Source organism: Festucalex cinctus, chromosome 4 (assembly GCF_051991245.1).
Source record: "Festucalex cinctus isolate MCC-2025b chromosome 4, RoL_Fcin_1.0, whole genome shotgun sequence".
NCBI lineage: Eukaryota > Metazoa > Chordata > Actinopteri > Syngnathiformes > Syngnathidae > Festucalex > Festucalex cinctus.
The window spans coordinates 28,680,122-28,705,461 of record NC_135414.1 but is presented as its reverse complement, the minus strand read 5'-3'; the positions used below and the strand labels follow the sequence as shown (position 1 = coordinate 28,705,461).

General features: G+C 37.8%; 1 protein-coding gene across 8 annotated transcripts in view; it reads right to left on the bottom strand.

Annotated features, from left to right (window-relative positions):
• Positions 1–25,340, bottom strand: part of LOC144018027 (fibulin-7) — a 109,947-nt gene that overhangs the window by 6,454 nt on the left and 78,153 nt on the right. For 3 of the 8 annotated variants that reach the window (XM_077520097.1, XM_077520098.1, XM_077520099.1), the window contains exons 3-9: positions 16,026–16,138; positions 15,609–15,713; positions 14,508–14,590; positions 6,569–6,799; positions 2,029–2,188; positions 1,759–1,929; positions 1,264–1,389 (exon numbers count right to left, since the gene is read on the bottom strand). In XM_077520097.1, coding sequence (XP_077376223.1) covers positions 1,264–1,389; positions 1,759–1,929; positions 2,029–2,188; positions 6,569–6,637 — 526 coding nt within the window. In that variant the 5' untranslated portion in view covers positions 6,638–6,799; positions 14,508–14,590; positions 15,609–15,713; positions 16,026–16,138. Of the gene's footprint in view, positions 1–1,263; positions 1,390–1,758; positions 1,930–2,028; positions 2,189–6,568; positions 6,800–14,198; positions 14,449–14,507; positions 14,591–15,608; positions 15,714–16,025; positions 16,139–24,710; positions 24,852–25,340 lie in introns of those variants that run through there. The other 5 variants (XM_077520094.1, XM_077520095.1, XM_077520096.1 and 2 more) reach the window with 5 other exon arrangements.

Below are 25,340 nucleotides of genomic sequence, written 5' to 3'. Positions count from 1 at the left end.
CCACTGACTGATTACACCTTCAAATTGATGGAGGGGAAAAAAAACAACTAAAAAACTAAATGAACTGGGGTTCACACATGAAGTCTCTTTGTATTCCACTGCTGTGCATCACAGAGCAGACAGTATTCACTCACGCAGAAACTGTCCAGGACTTCAGGCTTCAATTCAATAAATCCCACTTTGTGGGTTGTAGCATTGGCTTGTATTGGCAAACCAAACCACTGAGCAGAGTAATCTCCTTTAGTAGACCGGGGAATGCCTGGCTTAAAAAAAAAAAAAAAAGTTGTCTCTGGATTTACATAAATCTGTCGTAGACTTTCAACAGACACTTCATTAGGTACACCTGCACAATCGAATGAGATCCAACACAGGAGCTGTATCGAGAATACTGTATGTATGGTGCTTATAAAAAATGTGCAAATAAATACAATGTTCTTATAATATATCCTCCTCATTACCAGGGAAAAAAAATATTGTCCAATCATGTTTATTTTGATATTCCCCAATCTTTGTGAAGTAACTGGAATACTGCAAAAGAAATAATAATAATAAAAAAAAAGTTTTATTTTATTTTTAAGCTATGATGTGTCCACTACAGAGGACATTTAAAAAAAAAACTTAAATGCTAGGCTTAAATACAGTTCAAATAATTCAAACAATACTTTAATGTGTTCTTAAGAGTCTTATAGAACACATGCTAATGACATTCAAAGCCTAAATTTGTGAAATAAAAAGTGTTATACTTTTCCTCTTCCCGAAAAAGTGCTTGCACTGAGTGAAGCCATTTTCTTTTATGATGCAATCAAAGGTAGCAAACCCTCACACATTTGGTAGGTATCATTGGAAAGCTCTGAATGTCCTCTATAGAGCACAAAAAGGAGTTAATTCAATATGCACTGGGTGGCAGATATTCAGGTTTAAAAAGGTCCACTACAGAGGACAATTTTGAATTGCTGGTAGTCTATATACCAAAAAAAGAAGAAAGTAACAACTGAGATAATGCCAACAAGAAATGTGCACTCTCTTACTAATCAACCAATCACATTCAGTTCCAACTGACGTTATGGCTTATTGTGTTTGTGTAAAACCATAACTTTCAGAATTATGGCCAAAAGTTTCAAACTTAGTTTCAGTCATAATTGTTTTTCCCTCATATATGAATAATATAAGAAAAGTACAGTATATATTCATTCTATTGCCATCTCCATATGACGTGGTGGAGTTACACATAATAATAATAATAATAATAATAATAATACATACATGTTGGCACAGGACTTTGGCAAGTTTCTCCAGCCCAGCCTTTAGGACAGATGCAAGAAAACTGGTTGACGTCATCCAAACACGTTCCACCATTCAGGCATGGGACGGACGCGCACTCGTTGACTTCTGAGCAAAGACAAACATACAAGAGGTTTGTGTGAAGATAATTTCTTTGATTTGACCAAAGTTTGATATCTTATAGCTGTCAAACTGCCAGAGCGACTAGGCAAAGGCGAGCTGTGACTTCCTAAAAGAAACAACATATCGTAAATTTTCTTTAAAATAAACATCTGGAAAATAATATCGAAGCTGGATTGGCTAGTAATGAGGTTTCCCCATTTAATATGCATTTGTTTCAATAATACCGAGTAGTGATGTGGCAAATATTTCAACATATAATGACTTTACAACCCCTTCATGTAAGCTGTTGGAAAAAGGACCAGAGCATAAAAAGCATCTAAGTCACACCGTATCGTGAATGTTGGTCACTTTCACCTCTGCATGTCGGCTGTTGGCCGCTCCAGCTCAGACTTTCCTGACAAATTCTGCTCTCCGTTCCCACAAGTTCATAGCCAGGGTCGCACAAGAAATGAACCTCACGGCCCACGCTGTGCAATTTGCCCAGTTTCCTCCCATTGTTCGGCGCATCCAGTTTGGGGCACGTACCTTGTAGGAATCAACAATCCAAAACATGAATATGTTGCTTGTAATATTCCATTCATACAGTGCTATTTATTTTAAGCAATTTCCCTGTTTAGAACTTACCGTTGATGGTTCTCGTGGAGTGCTTTCCTGTGCTACTCTGCAGTAAGTTTATTTTCTTCTTCAGGTTGCGCAGGCTCTGCAAGTAAGAAGCTTCGTGAGCTGAGAGAAGTTTCTGGATCTGTTTCAGGGATCCTTGTATTTCCAGTCTGCTTGAACAGTCCTGGAATACAAAAGTAAAAGCAATTCATTCGCTAGTTTTTTACTCATTTCGCAAAAATGTCTCCACACCTCATTTTTCAGTCACATGGCATAATGTAGGCCAGTGGTGTCCAAACTACGGCCCGGGGGCCATTTGCGGCCCGCCGTCCATTTTTTAGTGGCCCGCGACATTTGCTAAAAATGGCATTTGACTCAGTTCACATAAAATAAAAACAAAAATGTTTGGAGATGGTCAAAGTAAGACTGGAGAGTGTCGAAAAACACAGGTGCTATTAAAGGTTATTTTAGTTCACTAAAACTAACGAAAAACAAAAATTCAAAAAACAATTTCGTTAACGAAATAAAACAAAAATGAAGATGCTTTTAAAAAAAAGAAAAGAAAACTAACTGAAACTACATTTTATGTTTACGAAACTAACTAAAATAAAACTATAATTATAGCAAAAATGTCCTTCGTTTTAGTCTTTGGTAATTAATTTAATGTATGAGTCTTTGGGGATTATTTTAAATATGATTTTTAGTAGATTTATTTTGATATAAACCGGAATAATGACGTCGTGCCCATGGTGTTTTTTAAATGTTGTGCACGAGTAATACACATTAAAAAAACAAAAACAAACTAAAACTAATACTACTGAAACTAACTAAACTAAAACTAAGCATTCATTAAATAACTAAAACTAATAAAAAAAACAGAACCACCCTGAAAAATAAAACGAACTAAATTTTAAAAAACAAAACGTAAAACAAAATAAAAACTAAAATGAAAAATTCCAAAATTATAATAACCCTACTGCCATATTACAAATAAATTGGTTTATATACCGTAGTATTTTTCTAAATATGCAAAAGCACAAATAAATTATTTGTACAATTATTAAGACTAAACACAATTTCTCTTCACAACATTATGTGGCCCTTGCGTCCTTCTGATTTTCTGTATGTGGCCCTCATATGAAAAAGTTTGGACACCCCAGATGTAGGCTATATAATTTTTTTTATTTTAACATGAACATCTCCTTTATTTTAACTTTGAACTCCAGATTCCAATATCTCTATTTATCTATAACCATAACTGCTATATACATGTAAGTACAGTATACAATTTATAAGTAAAAATAAAAAAAATATGACTGCACATTGCTTAAATATGACTTTGGTCTGACCAAAAAAAAAAAAAAATGCATCAAACCGCACTGTTGCAAACGCGAGTGCAGTACAGACTTGTGCTGTTTGATGTTGAAGTAAACATACTTGGATCAAAAGTTTGTTTGTCCAATCGAAGCGTTTGCGTGATGGAACGTCTCACGCTCACAATCGCGTACTGTAAGTCAGAAACTGAATGCTCGCAGTTCACTTTTCAGATGCGGTGTGGTCGGCAAGGAGGAACTTACGCAACTTTATCATATCAGGGAAAAAATGAGCGGAGTCAGCAAAAGCTATGAAAAGCATGCTATGTGCGAGGTCACTCAGCACTTGATGCAAAAAATAAATATATAGATTTTTTTTTTAAATAGCATTTGCAAGACACTAAGGGCCTGTTTTACTAAATGATTGTGTAAACATTTTTGACATGCCAAAAACAAAATTATTGCAGCATGTCAAAAAATATTGCGACATATTAGCAGTACAGCTTCAGTCAACCTGAAACATTTCTTGACAATAATCTGTTATATGGGACCGAAATAGTTTGAACATTTATTACATTGCAGCCGTTTCTATCCATCTCAGGAGGCGGCCATTTTGCCATTTGCTGTCGACTGAAGATGACATCACAGTTGCTCGGGGCTCAGGCAACGACCAATCACAGCTCGCCTGTTTTCTGAAGCTGAGCGGTGATTGGTTGTTACCGGAGACCCGAGAAACTGTGATGTCATTTTCACTCATGGCCGCCCTCTGATACTGATTAAAAAAAAAAAAAAAAAAACTGCTAAATTTTGCTGCTTAATTAATATTCCACAGACCCAATATTTATATAGACTAGTTGGGCTGCACAGAACATACTGTCAAATTTTTTTTTTTTTTTTGGGGGGGGATGACCTTCCCTTTAAGGGCTGACCTTGAGACAGTCACAAGAAGGAGTCATGCCATGTGTCAAGACATTTTTTTTTCAACTGTGCATCTGACTTATCCCAGTGCACTGTGAAAATTGGTGCTGGCCCAATTTATAAACAATGCAGAATGAGCACATACTGTACCTGTCAATCCAATTAGCACACACGCTAAGTTAAATCAAACAAAGTATGGCTTTCATGCAATTGCTGGCTTCCACAAAATTAGTACCGTAGCAATCAATTTATTTTCTGTAACTCAGTAATATATTTGTTTTTGTTTTCTTTTCCACTTCCATCACTTAATTTTGCGCTTGCGGTCCTTTCTCTAAATTGTAAATGGTAAAAAACAAACAAACATCAGAGCTCTTTTAAACCATGTTTCATGTGCAAAACCATCACCATGGAAACAACAAGCCGGGCTGTGGTCCTGCCGGGGTACAATTCCCTAATGGAAAAAAAAAAAAAGTCGCCTTACGGATACAAATGGCTCGGTCTTCCCAGGAGAAATCGCAGAGCGCTACTTGAACTTGCAATGAAGGAAAGAAGAAAAATATGAGAATGCTGCGCTGTTGTACTATTGACCCACGTCTTTCATATCCACCGTTTACAGGTTGGGCAAAAATAAATAAATAAATACATAAAATAACTAGGCATTATAAACTGCTTATAGATTTTTCAGTATCACTGAAGTCATTGCAAAAACATGCTTGTACACCGACAACACTGGTAATGGCGATTTATTATTATTATTATTATTATTTTTTCCCTTACTTGCTTAGTGAGAAGTGAGAAAAGATGAGACGAGTGTAATTTCATGTAGTTTTGAAACACTTTTTAAATGCTACCTATTATTTGTTAGTGCAAACATGTAATTTACCTCCTGCTATAATTAGGCTCTTCAGGCCCCAATGCTCACGTTTGAGTGACACTCTTATTTATTTATTTACTTTATAGAGAGTATTTGCGGCGCTGTAGATTATAAAAGCTGCATTACAGTGCAAGGTGTTCATATTTTAGGCAGCTACTCACAGCGCATTGTATAAATACATCCTTGCGAAATACAATGATAATAGTAAACATTTGGTAAATGTCTCACTCACAGTGTCACTTAAAACTGAGTGTTAAAAAAAAAATAAAATCTATTGGAATCACTTTTTGCACTCCTCATTGTGGGAATGCTGAACATACATTCCCATATATGTTATTGTGATTTTTATTCTCCACACTTTTTTTCCGTGTAACAACTCCCACAAAATACTTCCAATTTACACTGTTCTAATTTCAATTAGCTTAAAAAAAAAAAAATCACGCCTCCCGGGGTATATATTGTCTGATTCCACATTACTTACAGTATTTGCACAATTTTAAACGTTTAATATCAACTTTTCCCCATTCATTTTCAATGGAACAGACATTGAACTTTTTCTAAGTATCACTTTCCACGCCCACTTCCATACATATAACTTATTATCATTACCAGGTGTCTGATACTGCTCGGTGGCACAATTGTTAAAGTGCATTGCCCAGCAACCAGGAGGTCCTAATTTCATAATTTATCTCTCCATTTACTTCATAAGCATTCCACATTCATTTAAATCTTAGCATTCAGCTTTCAGCATTCCCGCGCAATTTCTCCAGTAATTGCACTTCTTCTAGTTCAACAGCGGAATTTCCCCCTTGCCCCATCACCCCCTGCATGTTTTCAGGCAACCAAAAAATGTGTTTTGCAGCAACAGTTATGCAAGAAGAGTCAATATTTGTTGGAAACATTTCTGATCTGGACAGCAGTGAGGTTTGGAGAGGCTTCAGTCATTAGGGGCTTGGCTGCTGTTTATAGTGTATTTGTCAAAGGCCTCTTTCTACCACATTTCACATGTATGGTTGACGTTAGCACAGCGCGTAGGAGGCATGCAGGTATGCAGTGCAAAAGTTGTTGTACAGGTCCACCGTCCCCTTATTTTTTTTCTCTCCTCCATATGTATTAATAATATACTTGTGCAAGCAAACTGTCCACTCATGCTCATAGAAATAAACTACAGTGAAATAAACACGGTGACAATCCATGAGTAAAGCTAAATTTCATTTCTATAAGTTTCAGTTTAACTATGAGGCTTTGACATTCAAAACTTATTTAGACACCGACATATTTAATGTATTCATAATCGTGTGCTAACGTGCATAAGTTAGGCTCACTCGAAGTTTACTTTAGTTTGCGATGCCAAGCACAAACCTTCCCAGCACAACTCTTTTGAATATGAATTTCAATCTAAGCTTAAACTCTCTCAATCCTCTAAACTTTTCCCCCTATTTGTTCACAGTGCACTTACCTGTCCAAAAGTAAGATGCAGCGAACAGAAGCCAAGAAGAGTGATGAGAGCCGTGACTGATACGAACATCTTTCCGCTATAATCTCAGTCCAGCGTGGAGCCGGCGATCAGTCGTGCGATGCCTGCGGCGGCGTGAACTCGGAGTGGGCAGCCCGACGCAGTGTACAAGGACTCCTCCAGGTGAGCGAGAGACCGCACTCGGCCAGTGGACAAGTTGCTGTGGAATGTTGGCTTGAAGAGCCAATCCGAAGATGAAGATTACAGTATGTTCCTTTCCACTTCAACAAACTAATTTAGCGTCTTCATGCTCAATGTAGCTTTATTTACACGTTCATCTTGTAAAGGTAACCCGGTTCCGGATGGAACTGTATATGCATCTTTAACCACACCGCGTGGCATGAAAATATAGAACAACAAACACAAAGCAATATTTATGGTGATGGCATGTTAACCAGATCAATAGTAAATGGACACATTGAGTCCATTTACACTGTATAGAAACGTACTGTATAATCGCTGTCAGGTAGAAAACTTTTATGTTCAAATATGCAAAACTGATTTTTTTTTTTTTCCCACATATCACTACGATTGGTCTGTCTTCTGTTATTTTTATACATTGTTAACAAATTCAAAGAGCCCTATTTTCATGCCCAGCGCAAGTCTAACCACAAAGTGCAGTCTGAATGTGCAGCCCCCACACACCAGTTAATAATAATAATAATACTATCAGTGGAGCTGAAATATGTCTATCTATGCCTGGATTAAATCTACCAAATTTGCATTTCACCATCTGCACCACAACTTAGACCTGGTATCACATGGTCTAAAGGGTATTCTACTTTCTGTCACCAAATTGTCAAATTATGGTGTGAGCCGATCTACAAAAATAGGGCCCATATTGTTGAAAATTGCATGGAAAAAAAAAATATATATATTAAGAATCTTGAACGCATAAATTGTATGAGAAGCTTTGCGAGATTCATGCAGCATGACATGGCCCCACGATTGAAAATTTTGGATATTGTTGAGATAATGACAACTGAAAATAGTTTGGTTAGCGGTAAATACAATTGTATAAGCCTGTTACGAAACAAAACAAAAGGGAAAAAAAAACATATCTGTAAATCTTCAGTGCAGAAAGAAGCGGTAAGCCACAAAGGTAAATTGTGTACAAATTAAATTCTGTCTGGCTCAAACAAAATTTTGAGATTTGGAAGATGATGTATAGTCACAGTCATGTGAACAAGAAGGTGTTTTATAACGCAAGCAAGATGGATCATAGATAGACAAGGAATCTGAACCCCCAAATTAAATACTGTATTTGCATTCTTACTTTCATTTTTGCTACACACATTTCCCTGCTATTTCCATAGCAACCGGAGGAGGTGGTTGTATAATGACAGTTGTGATACAGACCTTGTCTTTAAACACACACTGAGAGACAACATTAAATGAATAAAAAATAAATAAAAAATGAAATGATTACCAAAAGTTGTATTAATGGAACGTGAGAGATGCAATCGCAGTGCCTAACAGCAAAGTAACTCCTTGAATGAATGAACAAAATGTATGCCATGGCCGGTTCAGGGTGGGTAAACCCATCAACTGCCCCCCCCCCCCGAAAAGGCTAACGGGCTCTTAGTGGCATATTTGCATGAAGGTCACAACGTTTTATGGATGGCATATTTGCATACGTGCCTATTATTATAATATACTGTGAGTCATGGACAAAAAACAAAAACAAAAACATTACCTTTGAGTGTAACACCAGTGACAACAAGCCTTTCAAATCTTAACTATATAATAATTATCCTTTTTTGGTCCCTTGAAATATGAGTGACATGACCGAGGAGTTTTTTTTTTTTTTTTTTTAGATACAAGTCAGTTTTTCTGGGGGAAGGCTGAACCCGTTGATAAAATAATATGCTAATGCATCTCACGCCACAAAAATTTACAGCGGGATGAAGAAGCTCTCGACAATTTTAGGTGGCAGAGGGATGCTCGCGAAAGCTCTTTTGTTTTGGTTTTACCTGGCAAAAGAGCTCAGCGGGAGGTTGTGTCATTTGCCTCGATCAAAAGGTCAGACAGTCCCCTTGCAGCCGACGTGTCGGAATAAAAAACGGAACAGAAATAACAGGTCGTTACAGGTGACGGCTCACGATTACGGCACATCGTGACTCACACTGGCTTCGAATACGGTCGCCTCAACGGCATCTTTTCCTCCTCAATAATCACATCTGAATCTGATACAGTCAATTATGTATTGACTACGACTCTATTACTCATTACTAATTTCAGGGTCATCTTTGGTCGTAGAAAGGAGGTCAAGTAGATGAGTCAAGTGGGAAAAGGTTGTTTTTTTTTTTCAACAATAATGACTTAATTGGTAAAGGAAGATAAAGTCACGTTAATAAACTGTATTTTTCAAAAGTAAAACCCAACTCGAACCCAAACCCTGAAAATTTCAAAATGAAGATGAAGTCAACATAAGATGTGGAAAATAAATAAAATAAAACTAGCAAATAGTTTTATATACATAAAAAAATAATGTGGGTGTTATACATAAGAAATGTGATTCATCATGAGGTAAGAATACCAAAACATATATTTAAAAAACACAATTCATAACGTGTGGTGTTTATAAAAATGGTGGTCTGACTCAAAGAGAACAAAAGAGAAAACATAATCAAAGGCAGACAAGTCTTGATGTTACTCTTTAAAGTAGAACAATGAACAAGTTTTCATTTTGATCACGGGGCAGATTAAAGCAGTTGTTTTGGGCATGAAATGGATGCGACGTACGGGCAGAGAAGATTTGTAATATAACCAGATTCTATACTTTGTTTCTTTTTAACAACAGAATCCCATCTGACAAGTAAAATGTGCAATTCAGTGTAATACTTCATCCATCCATTTTCTCTTGACCGCTTATTCCTCACAAGGGTCTCGGGGGGTGCTGGAGCCTATCTCAGCTGGCTCTGGGCAGTAGCCGGGGTAACACCGTGAACTGGTTGCCAGCCGATCCAGCCTACACTAGTATCACTAGTAACAACACTAGGAATGTAACGATAATGGCAATATCGTGATATCGCGATATTAAAACTGCCACAATATATCGTCGTTGTCATGTCACGATAGTAAAGGCAGCACATCTGTTAAAAACAAAAAAAAAAAACGGGTTGATTTCCATTTGTGCACGTCTAGCACCTTCTGGTGGCTAGTTTTTTTTTAGTCCAGTTTAATTTTCACATGGCATGTTTTGGTCCTTCTACGTATAAAATCCACACTAATGGCCTCATGAAGGCGTGCGTAATATGCTTGTGAACCGAGTCAATATTTGTAGGAACTCAATGTGCCTCAATATTTTTTATATATTTATATATTTTTATGTATCCTATTTTTAATATTTTTATATTTTTCATTGCTGTCATGTACAAAAGCACAATATTGTTTCTATTTTTAGTATGAGCTCTTTTTTTTTAATATATAATAATATTGTGACCTTTTTTTGTATCGCCAACCTCCCCACAATATGATGGTAATTATCGTATACTGACCTTCATATCGTGATAATATCGTATCGTGATGTTTGAATATCGTTACGTCGCTAATAAACACTATTCTAGTCAAGTTATCATTACTCTAAACAGCTCAGCTTGCGAACATCACATGACCAAACCCAGAAAACAAGTGAGGTTGTTACCTGTGCCATTAGGCGCTGTGATGTCATTTTCAGTCGACAGCAATTAGCAAAATGGCCGCCCCCAGGTGGATTTTTCTGCTCAATTCATATTCCACTAACACAATATTAATCAGACGCTGAACACGGTATTCTGATTCATATCTGAACTTCAGACGTAGTGTAACATTTTGTAGAATATTTTATCGCAAATAACTTTTTTGGACTTGACTGCCCGTTTAAATAAAGTTTTGCTTTAGACTGCGTAACATACACACAATACATAAATGCATTGCCACAGCAAAGACAGTGGCAGTAATGTTAAGAAGCATCTACAAAACAGAGTAAATAAAATTGGACTGTCATTGACAGTATTTTGGCATTGTAACTTGTATCCTAAATGCTGCTGCCTTAATGTGCGGTAAAAAATGCTAACAATCTATATTCATTTGATGGTCCGCACTAATGTGAATAAAATATGATCGACTCTCAAGATTGGAGATGTCAAGAGTTTCGTCACGCTCCTAAAACTGCACCATGAACATACAGAGTAGAGCAGCATAATCCAATTAGAGCAAATGCAGGCGCCGTATAAAGAATCTTGCTTTTACAGCTGCTTTCGATTGGCAGCAAAATGCTTGCGCTGGTAATCGGAATAAAAATGCGGATAGAGGAATTAATTTCCTCTCATCTCTATTTGCTCGCAATGGGACTGTCAAGCCAGTTTCACGAGTGTGAAATGATGTTAGTGCGAGCCTTTGCTCGGTTTGCTCTGCTCTGCTGCGGGCAAAGTGATAATGCGGATCGTTAGAATGGAGCCGGAATCAATTAAGCGTGCGCAAAGTCTGGTGAGGGTCACACAATGAAATAACGCCATATCATCGCGGTGGGTTTGAAATGGACTATTTGTTTGTCAATTTGTTCTTAATGCATTTAAAAGTACTGGGTGATTCCACACGACTGCGATTTTTATTATTTATGGACACTGCTGCCATTTTAAAAGGTAAGCTTGCTAACACTGGTTGCTCGTGGTTGTCGGCGTACTTTAATATTATGTTAGGCTGACTTGGAGTGGATTAAAATTTTGCTACTTTTGGTATTAAATTATTCTAACTCAATGACACAATTAGTAACAAAGGCAGGCAGTCAGTACTATATATACCATATTTTCATATACCGCATTATAAGGTGCACCTTCAATGAATGACATATTTCAAAACCTTTTTCATATATAAAGGTGCTACAATAGAGGCTGGGGTTACGTTATGCATCCATTAGATGGTGCTGCGCTAAAGGTAATGTCAACAAAACAGTCAGATAGGTCAGTCCAACTTTATTAATAGATTACAAAGCAGCTTTCTGACAACTCCATTCACTCCCAAAATGAATAAACAGATGTTTTATTATTTTCTCTGCGGTAAAGTATTATTTATCGCTAGCGATCCAAGATGGCGGGATCATCTGCCAATCGTGCAGGGTCAAAAAAGAGAGCTCATACTAAAAAAAAAAAAAAAGAAAAAAAAAAAAGCACAATATTGTGCTTTTGTACATAATGCATATAAACCACCTACAATCTCTAATAACAATATTGAGGCACTTACTTGCTAATACAAGCACACATTGATCGCTTCACAAGCAAATTAGGTTCCCTTTTATCTGACAATTAGCATAGACTTTAAACATAGAAGGCCAAAACATCCCTAATGAAAATTAAATTGCACTAATAAACTAGCCACTAGAGGGTGCTAGAACTGCAAAAATTGAAATCAACCTGACTTTTTTTAACAGATGTGTTCCTTTCAAATATTGTGAACATGACGACGACGATATTGTGGCAGTTTTAATATCGCGATATTGCCCATATCGTGACATCCCTAGTGCTGATACCTGCATGATTTTGAAACGTGTCGGCTCCTGTCTGCCGATTGGTGGCCCGAAATGTAGGACGGCCCACCGGGATATTGTCCCGCCCCTCCAGATGGCCCAGTCCGGGCCTGGTTCCATCGATCATCTAAAACCTGAACCACTGTCATAAATCGCGACCCTGCTTTGAAACCTTACCCCAGTTTAAAACCCAAATTTGAAGCACAAATTGTACTTTGAAACCTGAGGTTACACATTGTGAAAATTGCTTCCATCATCCAAATCTCTAACAACTGTCAGAAAGTGTGCACATACTTTGAAAACCTCAAGTTGATGTCCCTTCAACATGCCCCATAAAAACGCAATCAGGGTGCTGTTCTGTCGACGCCCCCCCCCAGGTGGATGCCCGCCCGGGGCCACTTGCCTCATCGGCCGTGCCCTCTGCACACCCCTGGCTGTCACTGCACAGATCACCAAATCTATTTTAAGCTGACAGTAGCGAGCGGAGCTGAGCTGTGGAGAAGGAGCTTAAAAAAAAGTTTGCCGAGGAATATGCTGACAGAAAGCGTCTGAGTCCTTTATCCCACCTTGACACCGGCGTTTGTGTGGCCAAATAACACATTTGTATACGACATCTGCCGGACACTAATGTGAGCTCATTTGAGCGTTAAGTCACTCACGCATGTCGTCATTAAAACTCATTCACTCGCCGCCATTTTCACAGAAGCAGTCCCGTTCGCTCCCGACTGATTTTGCAAGGCCCACAGAATATTGTGTTCTATTGCTATAAAAGGATGGAACCCATCAAAAGAAAGATTAAAGTATCTTCTTTCATCAGGAAAAAAAAAAAAGTATGTTTCTATCTGTTTCCGTTTTGCAGCAATTAGCATTAGAAGAGAGCTAAGTTTCATCAGTTTTCACAAATCCATTTAAAATTGTCAGTAATTTAGCTTTTTTTTCCCTACATGGCCCTGGTTGATCTCCTTTGCTCTGCTGCCACCTGCTGGCCGTTTGTGTAATAACTACCATTTCTGCAACCGTTCTTTGCAGTTGAGAGGCTGCATCAAAGCCTAGCATAAAAAAACAAACAAACAAAAAACGTATAAATACGTCTTTGGGACACTTAGAACATAAAAAAACGTATTTATACGTCATTGGGAGTAAATGAGTTAAGGTGCTGCACGGTGCTAAGCACCAATATTAATTTGATCTCAGATTCTCCTAATCCTACTCCGCTCTCAACAACGGAGACAAATCTCGTCCATTATCTTATGTCATCTATCGCTACGCCTCACTATCTGCGCAACTGTCCGGCCTCGCAGGCGATTGCGGCCCCGAGTGAACAATGGATTAGGAAATTTGCAAAGCAATGTTTATCGCCCGGGCTTAATATGAAATTTTGTGGCCGAGCCAACTGTCACTTAGTCATAGATTACATCCTCAAAAGCCACCCAATAAGAGACGGAGAGCCTTTCTTCGACTGCTCCTCAGCCTCGGAGAACTGTTCTCAACTGATAAGGCGGTAATGAGAAAAAGAGGACGTGGATAACCATTCAGCGTTCACAACAGGGCTATTGCAGGTAATTTCTCTTTGAAAACCCTCAGAGGATGCGCTGGCAGGCTGAAGAAGCATATTAAAGAGCTTTACCGATAAACATTAAAAAGCTCAAGGCTTTGCGTCGTGTTTGTGAATATGTTTTTTTTTTTTTTTCCACATTCGCACAACAAGTCGACATTATTGTGCGATTGTGTGTGGAAGCAATTTGAATGCGTTCTTTGACCTCAAATGCCGACATTTTTTCCCCCCCGAAATAAACGACTCTCCTCCTCCTGACTTAATACGGCTGTTTGTGTCTTTTCAGAAGCGCGATGAGGTCATACCATCATTCACGCAGACGGGCGCTCAAGTTCACTACATCAGCTTTGATATGCAAATCACGCTGGCTGTTGAGAGATTTTATCTTATTAATCTCTTCCCCACTTCCCAAAGCTCCAACGCTTCATTATAAAGTAGAGTGGGCGAGGGGAGGAATAAAAAAAAAAAAAAAAAAAAAAAAAAAAGCGTATCTTTAGTGCTTCAGGGCAAAAAACACTTTATTAGTCAATTTGCTTATTTAATGGAAAAGTTGAGCAGTCGTTGATGAGACCTCGGAGAAGCTAAACAAAGAATAAACATTTCTCATTCGCTTTAGTTAAATGCTTCAACCCCACAGGTAATATTTGCCATGCTTTATAATTACATTACTTAGAGGATATTGTATCTTGTATCAGCGAAGGGAATTCCGCTAATTATACACAAAAGGGGCGTTGGACAAAATTGAACATCTCATTGCAGTCCCTAAAAAAAATAACGGGGACATAATTACAATATTTCAGCAGGTTAAACTACAAGCTCACCTCTTCGTGCATACGAACTGGAGCAATAAAGACAACTCATATTGTTGTTTGGGTTGCTAGGCGGCACCAATCTTCAAGCGTTTCTGCACACAATAACCCAAAATTTACATACATATCAGGAACTGAGATCAGAAAATGACGTTTTCGTTTTGAACTTTACAGTGAATAAGAATAATGCATTCGTTTATTTTAGGGATGGGCAAGTACCGATACCAGCCTTTTTTCCAAGTACTCGAGTACTCGTGACGCAGACGAGTACAAGCGAGCGATGGCAGAGGGGGAAGACGTTAAGTGAGTCCTCCTTGCCTGTAAGTGGCGCTAGCTAGCTTGCAGCAGTTTTTCACCAAAACTTCACCGGTTTGGAAATACTTCAAAATTGTCAATCTTAAACTAAAAGAGCATTTTTGCGTTTTATTTTGAGCGTTAAGACTATTGAAGAGTGACTGTGCTGTTTTTTTTTGGTCAAAATTAAAGGATATATATTTGTTTAAAAATATATTTTAGTGATTTGTTTTATTTTTATTTGTCAAACTGTATACTGGTATCGGCAGTTGGTATCGGTATCGGTGAGTACTGAGGGTCTGAGTATCGGTATCGGTCTGAAAAAAAAGTAGTATCGAACATCCCTACTTTTTTGTTGTTGTTTTGTTTTAAACTCGGTATTCGGGCTGGGCGATATGGCCAAAAAATAAAATCTCGATTTTTTGCAGTCATTCAGGACAATTACGATTTTAATCGATTTTAACCTAATAAATCCAACAAATGTTTACTTCAAGGTTTCATTTATTCAAAAATAATTCCTGTGCGAAATGTTCAGACACCAGTAACGTATACTGATTCTAGATCAGTTTTCAGGCAAAATTACATCACATAAAAGCATTTGGATGGAACAGAACATAAGAACAACAGCTTTTAATCATCCAGAAGACAAAATTCGATTTCATGATTTAGCAAAATTTCAACGATTCGATTTTTTAAAATGACGACGTATCGAATTCATTTGATTTATTGCCCAGCCCTACTCGCTAGATCGCAACGGATAGCTTTGGTGCATGTCATTTAAACGAAGGGCTGTTTTCAGCTTTCGTCAAGTGTTTTTACCTCAGCAACACAAAGACTGTCAGTGTGCATTTGCCATAGAATGGCAGCGCGCCCAAGGTTTCTCCCTGCCGGCTGCCTGCCCGACTCCCGGATTCGCTTCGACCTCTGAGAGGATTATGTGGACAAGGAAAAAAATAAAATAAAATCACTCGTGTGCTGTTAGTAGAAGTTTTCCTTTCATTCAGTTTTAATCAGCATCAGCAAAAGAACAATATGACCTTTACTTTACATCTAAACGGCTGCAGCGGTCTCCAAAGCTTTAGGTTGCGTCTTCAGAAATGAAAGTAATATGGAATGTATTATATATTACACTTAGGTCCATTAGATTAATCGCGACTCTGGTGGTGCATTGCCACACACGCACACACACACCGAGCCCGCCCCCGTCAATCCTCAGATGTCAGTGGGAATACACACCTCGTGTTTGGACAGAAAAAGTACATTTTCCCTTCCTTTGCTATCTTGCCAGAAGATTACACCTCCTACTGCGTCAAGGGTCCCTGTCAGGTGAGAGGATGGTGGGTTGGCCTCTGAAAAAAATGAGACGAGCTGAACCACCATAATATATAATTCATACAGTGCTCATAAGAAGTCAACTCACCCTGTTCAAATGCAAGTTTTTTTGTGATATTAACACATTTTAAAAATGTTTTCCATTTATGTGACCTGTAACCTGTACAACTCAATTAACTCATTCACTCGCCGCCATTTTCACATTTCGCAGTCCCGTTCGCTCCCGGCTGTTTTACTGAATTTTGACTGATTTTGCAAGGCCCACAGAATATTGTGTTCTATTGCTATAAAAACGTGGGAACCTATCAAAAGAAAGATTCAAGTCTCTTCTTTCATCAGGAAAAAAAAAAAAAGTATGTTTCTATCTGTTTCCGTTTTGCAGCAATTAGCATTAGAAGAGAGCTAAGTTTCATCAGTTTTCACAAATCTATTTAAAATTGTAAGTAATTGAGCTTTTTTTTCTAGATGGCCCTGGTTGATCTCCTTTGCTCTGCTGCCACCTGCTGGCCGTTTGTGTAATAACTACAATTTCTTCAACCGTTCTTTGTAGTTGAGAGGCTGCATCAAAGCCTTCTGTATGCTCTAGCATAAAAAAACAAAAAACACTTGGGACACTTAAAACTAAAAAAAACGTATTTACACGTTATTGGGAGCAAATGAGTTAAAAAAAACTTTTTGAAGGATGAAGTAAAGATAAATAACTGAGATAGTCACACAACAGTGCACTACCTCTTAGAATAGGGCTGTTCAGAATTAACCAGTCACATTCAAGCTGTTCTAGTAGGCTTTTGCTCACACTGTTTTGCTTTCTAAGAGAAAGTTGAGGATTTTTGTGATAACATTAACTCCTGTTTCTAATAGGGATGTAACGATATCCAAACATCACGATATGATATTATCAAGATATGAACGGTCACGATATGATAATTTTCACAATATTGTGGGGAGGTTGGCGGTACAAAATAGGTCACAATATTGTAAAAAAAAATAAATAGCTAATACTAACAAACATACACATAATATTGTGCTTTTGTACATTACAGCAATGGAAAAATATAAATGATAAATATATATAAAAATATTTAAATATGAATATATTTATATATTGAGTTCCTCCACATATTGACTTGGGTCACAAGCAAATTGCGTTCCGCTTCATCTGAACATTAGCGTGGATTTTAAACATAGAAGGGCCAAAACATGCCTTGTGAAAATTAGACTGCACTAAATAACTAGCCACCAGAGGGTGCTAGAACTGCACAAATGCAAATCAACACAATGTTTTTTTTTTTTTTTTTAACAGATGTGCTACTTTTAATATCGTGACGATATATTGTGGGAGTTTTAATATCTTGATTTCACCATATTGCTGGTATCATTACATCCCTAGTTTCTGTTTACCCATAATTCCCTTCAGCTTTTCTAATCAATCTGAGGGCTGAAGAAAACCCTAAAGCAAGATGCTGATCTTCTTTTTAGGGTTTTCTTCAACCCATTTAAGTTTATATTAGTAGCCAGTTTTAGCACAAATCCTTTAAAGCTTCTGCTAGAAAAAAAAAAAAAAGGGAAAAAAATGTAAGGAAAAGCTTACGAGAACATCTGAAGTTTATTTAAATAGGGTTAGTTATTTAACAAGAGGGAATGTTATTGGCTAATTACGGATGCAGTCCACATCCCAGTTATCGGAGTTTTGCTTATTTCAGTACATTTCAACAGATTACATCTCACAATAGTAGTAAAGGTTTTAAAATGATTTCACTTGGTGGGCTATTTCCACATACAAAAAATGTGGCATTTGAACAGGGGTGTGTAGACTTCCTCTCAGTGTCGTCTCACTGGTGCATGCGACCTCGACAAAGCGGGGTTGGTAGCCCCGATCCACAATCAGGAAGCGCAGATCATCCTGGCATTTCATCTCGCTCAGTTCAAGAGCAACAATGAAGCGACCGCTTCTGACTTTGAAATGCAAAGCAAGCGGATGGATTTCTTCATCCTGGTCGTGTTTCAGGATTTCGTTTCGCCTTTAATCAGCGGACTTTGTGGATGTAAGCGCACGATAGATGCAGCGGTGATAAAAACGGAAAACAGTTCTGCTTCATAGGTTTGTCACATCAGCCTCATTTGTCAGGGAGACGGGAAAGAGCTCAAGTTTTAGGAGCTTTGCCTTTGGCCAAAACGACAAGCAAGGAAAAGTGGAACATTAAAGGGGCATTGGCTGGCGAGCGGAAGATTAGAAAGAGAACGCGGCCAATGAAAACGACATACCTTGTAATGCTTTTCAAAGCATAATGATACACCCTGAGGCTGTGCTTTTGGACTGGCAGTAGTTCACTCTGGAAGGACACTAAGAACCGTCTGTCTAGTGAGCGCAGGGTTGACAATCCCAGAAGTATGAAAGTTTTGAGTCAGATTTATGGAGATACTAGTTCATGTCCTGAACAACGGTGCAATACTTTGGAGCAAGGCACTATCACTTTTTTTTTTTTTTTACTTTTTTTTTTTTTCGGAATCGTGTTGCACTTCTTCAATTATCAAGCGCCCACTATAAACGCTACGTTCTCACCAAATCCGAAAAGGCGAACTGGAACGCTTCATTCGCGCTTTCGTGCTCACCGTAGCGGAGGAGGCGTGTCCCTTTGGTGAACAAGGAAGTGGAGCACTTTAGCGAGTCGACAAAAAAAAAAGTGAGCACCGCCAACTACTTTAACTGCTTTCCTGGGACTAAACAGCCGTGGCACTATTTTCTCCTTTTTTGAGGTACGTGATAGCACTTTCGCTTTTTTAGTGGCAATCGGGCGGCCGGCATTTGTGCTAAAAATAGCTTTGGCGTTAATAATAAGCACTGCTGCTAACTCGGTACAGTTCAAAAGCAAGTAAACAGACTTAGCAGCACTTTCTTGATCATCATTCTGTCACGGCTGGCCGTGTTGTTGCGCTCGGGGGGGGACAATAGAGAGGACTCGAAGCCGATTGGCTACCGCGAGGCGAAACGCGGAAAAAGTTCAATTCTTTGAACTTCGACGAATATGCGGATTTTCATCGCGAATGTGCGGATTTTCGCTGCTGCGCACCGCGTCCCAACGCGCCCTCCGCACTTTCGTTCCGTTGCGCGCGAACTCCATCGACTACAACGCAAACGCGGCGCCGAATCGCCGTCCCTCACTTTTGGTGAGAACGCAGCATTACGCTAGCATGGTGAGCATAAACGTTTGTGACGAGTGTTTGACGAAACAAGCAGTCTTCTTGTCAGACGTGTGATAAATGATCACCCATTCATGCTAATGTCCAAGTCTCAAACATCAGTCTTGTGCTCCTTCAATGTTTTCTCAGCACAAACGGACAAAAACAACTCCAAGACAATAATCCGTCTTGGGTGTGACAACAATTTCCGAAGATGTCATGCATGCATAATAGCTCTGTTTACGTTACGGCAATTTCTTTTCTCACTTCAGTTCCGAGTGGTCATTTTAGTAATTTTGACTAGTTTTATTTAAAGCAGAGTTGAAGATATGCTTGAATGGCAGTTGTACAATTGTAGATCAATGTTTATTGAGAACGGTTAAGAAAGTAACTATTTTCTCACTGTGTCTGATGGTACAGTGGCCCCCCAACCATTTTTTTCCACCACGGACCGGTTCATACAAGCAGTGACATCAGCTGGAAGGGTCTATTGTTTACAAATAGGAGTCTCTCTATTAGGGATGTAATGATATCCAAATATCACAATAGGATATTATCACGATATGAAGCTCACGATACGATAATTATCACGATATTGTGGGGAGGTTGACGATATTTAAAAAAAGGTCACAATATTGTAAAAAATAAATAAATAAATAAAAAAAAAAAGCTCACACTAAAAAAACAACAACAATATTGTGCTTTTGTACATAACAGCAACACATAAACTACCTTTAATCTCTAATAACACAATATTGAGGCACTTAATTGAGTTCCTCCACATATTGACTCACTTCAAAGCATTTTACAATCCCCTTCATCTGAAAGTGTATTTTAAACATAAAATGGCCAAAACATACCTAATGAAAATTAAACGGCACTAAAAAACTAGCCACCAGAGGGTGCTATAACTGCACAAATGGAAATCAACCTGACTTTTCATTTTTAACAGATGTGTAGCTTTTAAATATCGTGAACATGACGACGACGATATCGTGGCAGTTTTAATATCAACGATATCACGATATTGCCGCTATCGTTACATCGCTACTCTCGATACACGGTTGTTATCGCTTGAACTAAATTCTCCAGCGTGAACCCCCGTCATCTTGCGTTCTAGCGGGTGCACTTTTCCGGACACGCAAACACACGTGGTAATTGCAGTCCGTGCGGCCTCCATAATACGGAGAACGCGCCGCATCCATTCAGCAGTTAGCATCTTGACATGCGTCAGGAGTCCGTCGAAAACGGAGAGAATCCGGTCACTTTTCAAAATAAAACATTTTAAAAGCCTCGGCTAATCAATTAACCGGAAGTACAGTACGTTTTTATTTTTCAACTGTACTGGTCCGTGGGGACCACTGATAGTATACTACTGCCCAGTTGTGTTGATATACTTATTTAGGATATATATATATATATATATATATATATATATATATATATATATACCTACTGTATCTATAAAATGGCGGGTCACCAATCACGTAAAGATCTTGTAAAGTGAATTCAGAGGTATTTATTTCTAACGCATTATACATGTTTGAAGAGAAATGGTGAAAACGTGCAAAGACTGAGAACGACGTAGCACTCAGTTGTGGACAACCAGTGCACAGTTAAAAAAACAAGCTGTGTGAATCCATTGTATTTACTTTCTGATAAATGTAATGCTACAACAACATGCCAATCCGCAAATGCGAATGATTCCAGACAAACAAGCCGAAGACTATTTGAGTATTTTAGATTTGTTTAGCTGCGAAACAGACCATTTTCTTTGTTTTGACGTGCACAATTGGCTTATTGCCGTCCTCCACGCCTGCTTCATCGCCCCTGTCACAAATAATGACCGCGTGGGGAGGTGTGAAAAAAACAAAACAAAAAAAAAAAACAAAAAAAATGTTAACGCTGTCTATTACCGATGTGCTTACAGCAGTTAAATCTCTGTGGGGGTCCTGGCTACTCATTTCAACATGGCACTCTTGTCTAAATCAATGGCACTCATTGCTCGCCATCAACCGGCCTGGGAGAATCAATACACATCAGAAGCACAAACAGAGACATTTTTCACACCCGTACCACTTTATACATGACCACTACGACTGAGGCGGTGGCAGATGTTTGCTTTGGTCAACTTAAATGTGCAATTCCAAGTGGCTGGTGGGTACACTGCTATTGACAAGTCTTCAAGCAGCCTGCTTTTAACAATGGCTTTCTGGTGCCTTGCTCTGATTTCTCTCTTTGGCTTGAATTATCACGACAATCAAATTATACGCTCACGCACACGCATATATACATTAGGGGTGGGAACCTCTGGCTACCTCACGATACGATGCGATATGTGATGCGAGGCTCACGATAACGATTATCTCACGATATGACGATACCACGATTATCGATGTAGTGCTCAGGTAATAAATCCATGATAATCTATGCTAAAACTAATCATAAAATAATTATAATAATAAAATCACAATAAAATAAATATCAATAAATAATAATTTTTTTTATAAATAATATAAATACATAATATAACAAATGTCTATAATATATACAAAAATATAATAATAATAATAATAATAATAATAAATAAAAATAAATAATATATATAATAATTTAAAAAATTAAGCTTATGAGTCTTCTTCGCCTGAAGACTTCTGTCCATTTTCCCACCACTCTTATGAGGCACTCCCCCTAGTGGCCCGCCCAGTAATTGGTCAATAAGTCATGAAGAATGGAGCCGTTAGAAGTGGATGATTATTAACTCCAAATATCGCGATACTTGCGTAGACGTATCGATAATCTATCAGGAGACAAAGTATCACGATATCGATATATCGTCACACTCCTAATGTACATATAGTTATACTTATATAGGTACATTATGTATATACAGTACTAGCGATGTCAAGTGATTACATTTTCTTAACGAATTAATGGCACAATTTTCCGCAACTAATCACTTGTCGCTCATTTCTTTATATATAGATGAATCATGTTTATGTTTTCTGGGGAAATGAAAATGCAACTATGTGCTGGCTTTAAACATCATTAAAAAAAATATATATATCTAAATATAGAATATGTTTTTGTAACTTGTAATCTCCACTCAAGTTGAATGACAACTGTCTGACACTTTCAGTTTATCTGAAAGTTTTTTTTTTCTTTTATAACGGAAAATAGAAAGTGGATGCAAGGAATTCCATTTTTAACGCTAGCTTGGCAGAGGAGCAATCGCATCATGAGATGGGTTTCTAAGTGATTATGCTACCTGTCACAAAATTAAAAATATTGATACACTAGCTTTTGAAAAAATGTCTCCATGCGAGGAACAAATATATTGCATATGGCAACAATTGTTTATGTCTGCTGTGTATTATTCTAAATGCAAATCAGGAGACATCAGTAATAATGTTGTCTTTTTGATTCAGTAAACACAATTTGCTTATTTGAAAGATAAAATCTCGTGGCTAGAAAAGTCCCATCAGACAACATTGTAAATATTCATTAGAAAAATGGCACGCAGAACGCTGTAAGAACAATGCAAACAGCTTTTGTCGATAAAAACAAATACTGATTCAAATGTGTGCCAAAAGTGTCATTGTGCAAATTCTTCAATGTGAATGTGGATTTGTGCAACGCTTCTGCAGCTTTGTAGAAGAACAACAATGCAAATATCAAAAGTACACTTTGAGTTTTAATGACTAATCAAGTTGAATCACGTTTGTTTAATTAGAATAGTAAATTAAAGTTGGATTGTGATGTCCCTTGTGAAATTATTTAATTACTCGAAGTCTCATGGTGAAATTTAACTGACATAAAAGTTATTTTCATTAAATAAAGGGGGGGAAAAAAAAAAAAATCTATATTTCGAGAAACACAAACATATGGAAATATATTTGCATTTTACTTCTTGGGTCTCTGGAGTGCGTACCCATCAACTGTGAACATATGCAACCAATACATTTTTTTGTTAGATGCTATAATCCATATAAGAATCTAGCCTAGCACATCCACAACCTATATTATATTTCATACATTGAGCCCATTTATACTCAGTGTTCCCGGGTGGCTGGTGTGTGGCAGATGTGTCCGACGGACCGTAATACTGCACAATTGTACTGTCCCCCTGGTCTAGGTACACTGCCCCTCTGCCCTTTCAAGCCCCCCAACCCGGGTTTTAATGCATTATCATTGAGGGCGAGCGAGGTTAGGCGTGGGAGGACACAAAGCCGAGGCGTCTCCACCTCTCTCCCTCACTTTGCCCGCCCCAATGTTTTTAATGTACCACATCTTACAATCCTTTAGGGGAGCTGAGTGGTTGGGTTGCAGAGGGGATGTAGACCCTCCAATTTTAATGGACGACACCACACCAGACATGCACACAGATAGTGGTGGCGAGTCAGGGACGTGCGTTTCCTGCATGAAATGTATTGATCCACTGACAAGTAGAATTTGTCTGCTTAGTTATGTCGTACTATCTTCATGAGTGAAAATACAAATGAAGTAACCGTCGTGGCCCTTATGGAGAAGGGATTGGGTTGGATTTATTGAACATATAGACATCACAAGTGTAAAATTCAAATTCAAGTTGAAGTTAAAAAAAAAAAAAAAAAAAAGGAGAAAAGTCTATCGCTTTAAAGTCACTTATGCCCCTTAACCCATAGCAACAGATTGACTGAGCAGTGGCTCATTTGCATAAAATCTCCCAGTAAAAACAGACTAGTGACAAAGGAGGACCCAAAAGCAAGATTCTCAGGTTTAGGAAAAAAATAACAGTATATTGATTTAAACCAGATGTGTCCAAACTACGGCCCGGGGGCCATTTGCGGCCCGCCGTCCATTTTTCAGTGACCCGCGGCATATGCTAAAAATGGCACTTGACTCAGTTCAAATAAAATAAACAAAACAAAAATGTCAAAGTAAGACGGGATGGTACCGAAAAACAGGTGCCATTAAAAGGTTATTTTAGTTAACTAAAACTAATGAAAAAACAATATCGTTACCGAAATAAAAAACAAAACTCAAAACAGAATAAAAACTAAAATGAAAAATTCCAAAACTATAATAACCCGACTGCCATATTACAAAAAAAATAGTTTTTTAATACTGTAGCATTTTTCTAAATATGCAAAAGCACAAATAAATTATTTGTTCAATTTTTAGGACTAAACACAATTTGTCTTCAGAACATTATGTGGCCCTTTCGTCCTTTTGATTTTCTGTATGTGGCCCTCAAATGAAAAAGTTTGGACACCCCTGAGTTAAACTATCAAGAGGGATCTCAAAAAGACAAAGTATAAATAAAATCAATGTAATTTAGGAAACACGATGCGACTGTCTATGGTAAGAGTAATGAAAAAAAAAATAATCACAGCAATGCAAGGGGGGCGCTGGAAGAAAAATACTCACTTCTCTGCAAAACTGGAGGCAGATACAAACTCAGGAAGTGCACAAGAAACAAAACTATGGACTTCAGTCACACGATGCAAAAATGGTTTAGGATATAACAGAAGATCTCGCTATCAGACAAACAACATGGCTCGACTATTTATACTATACTGGAGGAAATGGGACACAGGTGGAAGCAATCTGGGATGAGTTAAACAATCGCGATGATGAGGTGACATTAGGACAGGAAGTAAAGCAAGACCAGAGAAAAACAGAAGAGCAAACAGTTAGTACAAAATAAAAGCAGTTCTTGTTTCAAAAAAATGTTTTAAAAATAACAACTACTGAAAGACAAAGCAGTGATATTGAGTTGGATGTCCTTCAATATTGGTATACAGGACAATAAAACAGCTGGGGGTTTAATATGGAGTTAAATATGGTGCAAAAGTAACTCGAAAAAAAAAAAAAAGTGTACCTGTAGAAAAAAGTAGAATTATTTTTTTTGAACCTGTAAAAAAAAAATGTACGTAAAAAAAATAAATAAATTGTGCATTAAAAAAAAATTGACCTGTAAAAAAAAGAAGAAAAAAAGTGTACCCGTAAAATAGAAAAGGTGTACTTAAAAAAAAAAAAAGAATTGGCCGTAAAAAA